The 6459-nt window shown below is 40.3% G+C and overlaps 1 protein-coding gene across 1 annotated transcript; it reads right to left on the bottom strand.

The window, feature by feature from the left end:
• Nucleotides 1-2214: 2214 nt before the first annotated feature.
• Nucleotides 2215-5676, bottom strand: LOC121558525. Its single transcript, XM_045217661.1, has 2 exons — nucleotides 5563-5676; nucleotides 2215-3769 (listed from the first exon to the last, which is right to left on the bottom strand). Exon 2 carries the CDS (start codon nucleotides 3753-3755, stop codon nucleotides 3240-3242), a length of 516 nt encoding a protein of 171 aa, XP_045073596.1. The 5' UTR covers nucleotides 3756-3769; nucleotides 5563-5676; the 3' UTR covers nucleotides 2215-3239.
• Nucleotides 5677-6459: the final 783 nt, after the last annotated feature.

The raw sequence follows: 6459 nt of genomic DNA, 5'->3' as shown, positions 1-6459 counted from the left end.
GTTCCATGGAGTGGCTCGGCTGTGTTACGCAATAATAAAGTCTAATTTCTGGATTCACAAGCTCCAGTCTCTTGAGATATATTTTTGAGTTGACTATTTTTTAGTCAAATATTTCTATGACAAAATTCCCTGTCTTAGGTCAGTTAGGATCACCACGTTACTTTAAGAATGTGAAATGTCAGAATAATAGTAGAGAGAATGATTTATTTCATCTTTTATTTCTTTCATCACATTCCCAGTGGGTCAGAAGTTTACATACACTCAATTAGTATTTGGTAGCATTGCCTTTAAATTGCTTAACTTGGGTCAAACGTTTCAGTTAGCCTTCCACAAGCTTCCCACAATAAGTTGGGTGAATTATGGCCCATTCCTCCTGACAGAACTGGTGTAACTGAGTCAGGTTTGTAGGCCTCCTTGCTCGCACACGCTGTTTCAGTTCTGCCGACACATTTTCTATAGGACTGAGGTCAGGGCTTTGTGATGGCCACTCCAATACCTTGATTTTGTTGTCCTTAAGCCATTTTGCCACAACTTTGTAAGCATGCTTGGGGTCATTGTCCATTTGGAAGACCCATTTGCGACCAAGCTTTAACTTCCTGACTGATGTCTTGAGATGTTGCTTCAATATATCCACATAATTTTACTTCCTCATGATGCCATCTATTTTGTGAAGTGCACCAGTCCCTCCTGCAGCAAAGCACCCCCACAGCATGATGCTGCCACCCCCGTGCTTCACGGTTGGGATGGTGTTCTTCGGCCTGCAAGCTCCCCCTTTTTCCTCCAAACATAACAATGGTCATTATGGCCAAACAGTTCTATTGTTGGAAAAATTACTTGTGTCATGCACAAAGTAGATGTCCTAACCGACTTGCCAAAACTATAGTTTGTTAACAAGAAATTTTTGGAGTGGTTGAAAAACGAGTTTTAATGACTCCAACTTAAGTGTATGTAAACTTCCGACTTCAACTGTAAGTTCTTATGCTACACACAAAACAGTTAAAACAGGATTATTCTAATGCACGCACAATTCCATCTCATATGATCTGGTTTCTTTAACAATTTCAACCTTAATGCCCAAGCAACTAGGCTTAAGGAAAGATCTTCTAGTATACAAGCATTACTAAGGTTTAACAGAATTTGCCCTCACACCCCTCGAGCGTCATGAGACTCATCTGAAGGTAACCTGGTACTGGGAAGAAAATAAAATAATTATGAGCTTTCTTATATCTCTCAGATATAGGACAGACACTTCAAAAACATACCTAATTATGATTAATTTTTGGACTCTTTTTCCATGTAAGAATCTGTTATTCAATGTGTTTCAATAGGCTAATAACAGTAAGGCCAAACTAAATGTTTCATCAAATAATTTCAAAAATATACTGAACAAAAATATAAATGCATAATGCAAAAATTTCAACGATTTTACTGAGTTACAGTTCATATATTAGGAAATCAGTCAATTGAAATAAATTCATTAGGCCCTAATCTATGGATTTCACATGACTGAGCAGGGGCGCAGCCATGGGTGGGCCTGGGAGGGCATAGGCCCACCCACTTGGGAGCAAGGGCCACCCACTGGGGAGTAAGAATTAGTTTTCCCCCACAAAACGGCTCCTTAGTTTCATCAGCTGTCCGGGTGGCTGGTCTCAGACGATACCGCAGGTAAAGAAGCCAGATGTGGACGTCCTGGGCTGGTGTGGTTACACGTGGTGTGCGGTTGTGAGGCCGGTTGGACGTACTGCCAAATACTCTAAAATGACGTTGGAGGCAGCTTATGATAGAGAAATAAACATTACATTCTCTGGCAACAGCTCTGGTAAACATGCCAATTGCACGCTCTCTCAAAACTTTAGACGTCCGGGTTTGGCCGGTGTAGGCCGTCATTGTAAATAAGAATTTGTTCTGAACTGACTTGCCTAGTTAAATAAAGGTTAAATAAAAAATAAATAAAAATCTGGAGCACCTGTACATTTTAGAGTTGCCTTTTATTGTCCCCAGCACAAGGTGCACCTGTGTAAATATCATGCTGTTTAATCAACTTCTTCATATGCCACACTTGTCAGGTGGATGGATTATCTTGGCAAAGGAGAAATGCTCACTAACAGGGATGTAAACAAATGTGTGCACAAAATTTGAGAGAAATAAGCTTTTTGTGCGAATGGAAAATTTCTGGGATCTTTTATTTCACATCGTGAAACATGGGACCAACACTTTACATGTTGCGTTTACATTTTTGTTCAGTATATACTGTACATTTTCATACATAAAAGGGCCCTAGAAGTCCAAATTAAATAGCAAAATTATCCTTGGCATGACCATCTTAAAATAATTCCATATGTTAGCTTAGTAGAAACCCAGCCCCGGGCCCTTAGACTTTAGTTAAAGTTACTTAAATAAAACGGATCTTGGTCAGCTAGCAACTTACGTGAGTCTGGTAAACACAAAATTGCAGGGATAGAAAAGTTATTTAAATTGCAAGTTAAGTTCTCCATGTTGGCTCCATGTCCAGCGCTGGTTGTGTGACTCTTACACCCGGGCCCTTAGCTCTTTATGACAATGTTAAAATTATGTTACACTACTCAAAAAGCTTCTAATTGGTGGAACGACCCAGGTTTCAGAGAAATGGATATGTGATTAATTTACTTTTGTAAAACATTATTCTATGAAAATATAGTTTGATTTTATTTGAATAATGATATAATGGTCAAACAGTACAGTACAGGCTGTTGTTCAAAGTATGGTGTTGATGTGGTGAGACTGATGTTATTGATACATTTTGTACTAAACATTTTAAATAAAAAACAACTACTTAGCTAATCATGTCCTTTATTAGAAACATGAATCCCCCCAACACACACACTTATGCCGTGTTCACGTGCTAGTCGGAACTCAGACATTTCTGACTTGCTAATTGGTTGAATGCGGCACATGTATAACTACAGTTTCCTAGTTCTGACTAGTGTGGCAATAACTATTGCAGGTGAAATTGTTGGGGGAAAATAACAAAAAACTTGAAACATCTGAAACCAAGGCCTTTTATCAAAATAAAAACGTTCACAATTTCCTACAACGTATAATGGATGGGAAATATCAAAGACATGATGTCATACCCATGCCTATTATACATTCTTAAGAAATAAAATAATTCAGTTAAAGATATTGATCAGATATTAGGTTCAAATAGAAATATGTGTACGATGCCTATGTCTATATGCCCTTGGCCAGGGGGAAAAGTCTTAAGAGTATCCAGTCTGTTCCAGGAGTTCATCCAGCTCCAGATTACGAATGATACTGACCAACCCCTTACTGATGCGATAGGTGCGCTCAGGGTCAAATGCACCTCTGTGATGATCATGTTGGGTCACGTAGATCCTGTCCAACACCAGGTCTGACTGGAGGCTGATGATGATCCGGTCTATGTTGCTGTCATCATTGTGTCCTGTGCGGTTTTTGCGGACATAACGCGGTAGGTTCTCAGACCCTGGGGCATTCAGATTGCCCACTTCGTAGTACGGTAAACCCTGGTCTGGTAGCAGTTGATTACATTGGCCATCATGCTCCTCTATGTTGTCGAAGAAGCGGTGGAAGCCGAACGCCGCATTCGTAGGATTGCACACTGTCACCATTTCACCGTTTTTGTTGAATTTGACGTAGTCGTGGGTGAACCAGTGAAGGAGTTGAAGCCCGTGTCTTGGTCGGGGTCTACCAAAGCCAGATGATTGGAGGTGATCAATTTCGTTCAGTGTCTCCATGGTTATGATTTACTCTAGAAAGGAGGGAGGGCAAGGTGGAAAAGGTGGAAAGATGGAGAGAGAGAAAGAGAGAATTAGAGTGGGTTTGCTTGTCAAAAAGTAAGAGAGAAAGAGGACACAAACATTTCTGTCATTGTCCCTTTACAGAGTGGTCCTTGAGAAAATGGTTTGCATCCTCTTCTCGACATGACATGACAGAAACACACTAACTAGAGGTAGACTTCAACCTCATGGTCCCTTTGCTGTTCTGCTTATGTTTCCTTCAATAGAATTCTGAGCAATAAAAGTGATATAATCAAAGGTGTGGGCAAGTGTAAATAGTGGAGCAGTGTAAATCCTCGGGACCATGCATGGAGGCCAGGAGGGTACCGGCTCGGGTGCACACGCCTGAAGGGAGCAGGCCCACCGGGTCAGGCTGCTGAGACCCTAACAGGGCAGGAGGCCTAGGGCCTGACCAGGCAGGGGACTCATAGCCAGCTACTACTATGGCCACAAACTGCTGGAGACTTGGAGCCTAACTGGGCATGAGACATACAGTAGGGCCTAGGACTAGAACAGGACACTACGACTAAAGCTTTGGGCTGCAAATCGAATGAGGGACTGTGGACCTATGGAACAGGTAGCCTAGCAACTGGACAGAAGACAATCCGATAGGGTGAGATGTTTTTCATCATTGATGGCAGATCAGTATTGGGGTTATGGTAATCTGAGGCTAGATCCAGTGGTGTAAAGTACTTAAGTAAAAATACTTTAAAGTACTACTTAAGTCATTTTTTGGGGGTAGCTGTACTATTCATATTTTTGACAACATTTACTTTAACTTCACTACATTCCAAAATAAAATAATGTACATTTTACTCCATACATTTTCCTTGACACCCAAAAGTACTCGTTACATTTTGAATGCTTAGCAGGACAGGAAAATGGTCCAATTCTCACACTTATCATGAAAACATATGGTCATCCCTACTGCCTCTGATCTGGCGGACTCACTAAACACAAATGCATGGTTTGTAAATGATGTCTGAGTGTTGGAGTGTGCCCCTGAATATCCGTACATTTTTACTTGAGAAACTTTCTATTAAGGTGTCTATACTTTTACTCAAGTATGACAATTGGGTACTTTTCCCACCACTGGCTAGATCTGTGGTTAAAGTGAATGTATCCCAATTGGGTTACTATTTATTAATCCACATATAATTACAAATAAAAGTCCCAATACAAAATCCCCTCTCACTTTCATATTTTATCCGTAATTTAACAAAATAGGTGATGACGTGATCAACCTTCTGAAGCATGTCAGATAATTAGAGCCTGAATCGTGATGTCCTCAAGAGGACCACCAAGGAATTAACATTTCAATACAGACTTCTCAGCTAGCACAAAATGTTCTAAGAACCATAAAGTATGGTGAGAGTGTTGTTGTCCTATGGTTATTTTGCAAACATCCTTCCCTGGGAATATTGAAGGATAGTTGCTTGGCTTTGGTACATTCTCGGCACATTAAAGGAACTTCAGAAAAAAAAACTGGGTAGGTGTACTTGTAAAACAATTTTATTAAAATTAGGCTACTGTTCATTATTGGTAAGAAGACATTTAGGCCTACATTGTTGTATTAAATCAGTCATGCCTCATTGCAAGATATTGTCTTTGAGCAAACCTTGAACGTCTTGTCCAACAAGTCTAATAAAACAACCAAGACATTCTGTAGCCTACCAGCTTACTTCATTATGTCCATCATTATCCGGAAGACAGGTTTACAAATTGTACATTGATAACAAATAAATCATTCAAATGAACAACTTACCTATTTTTGAATCAAGTATATTCAATGTTTGTGAAGTGATAATAGGCTAGGCTGCTATGGAGTAACAATTGTATAGCAACAGTTTCACTTTTAGCCTGTCGAGTTGTTTATCTGCAGAATGTAGACGTGTCCTAACCACGCCCCAAGTGTTAGAAAAGCCAAGGCTATTTAACACTATAATCTCCTAATCTAATTTTGAAAAACATATTTTTTTTGCCAACTCTCAACTAAAATCACAGTTTATCAGTAGGCCTAGTCACACAATATACAAACTCCAATCTGTTAATTGGATCTGAACATAATTTCAAGGGAGGGATGCTTTTCTGCAAAGGGGACAGGACGACTGCACCGTATTGAGGGGAGGATGGATGGGGCCATGTATCGCGAGATCTTGGCCAACAACCTCCTTCCCTCAGTAAGAGCATTGAAGATGGGTCGTGGCTGGGTCTTCCAGCATGACAACGACCCGAAACACACAGCCAGGGCAACTAAGGAGTGGCTCCGTAAGAATCATGTCAAGGTCCTGGAGTGGCCTAGCCAGTCTCCAGACCTGAACCCAATAGAAAATCTTTGGAGGGAGCTGAAAGTCCGTATTGCCCAGCGACAGCCCCGAAACCTGAAGGATCTGAAGAAGGTCCGTATGGAGGAATGGGCCAAAATCCCTGCTGCAGTGTGTGCAAACCTGGTCAAGACCTACAGGAAACGTATGATCTCTGTAATTGCAAGCAAAGGTTTCTGTACCAAATATTAAGTTCTGCTTTTCTGATGTATCAAATACTTATGTCATGCAATAAAATGAAAAAAATAATTACTTATAAATTATACAATGTGATTTTCTGGATTTTTGTTTTAGATTCCGTCTCTCACAGTTGAAGTGTACCTATGATAAAAATTACA

The sequence above is a fragment of the Coregonus clupeaformis genome, unplaced genomic scaffold (genome assembly GCF_020615455.1).
Source record: "Coregonus clupeaformis isolate EN_2021a unplaced genomic scaffold, ASM2061545v1 scaf1167, whole genome shotgun sequence".
Lineage (NCBI taxonomy): Eukaryota > Metazoa > Chordata > Actinopteri > Salmoniformes > Salmonidae > Coregonus > Coregonus clupeaformis.
Note: the sequence above shows the minus strand (reverse complement) of the source record. Positions and strands in the feature narration are given on the sequence as shown.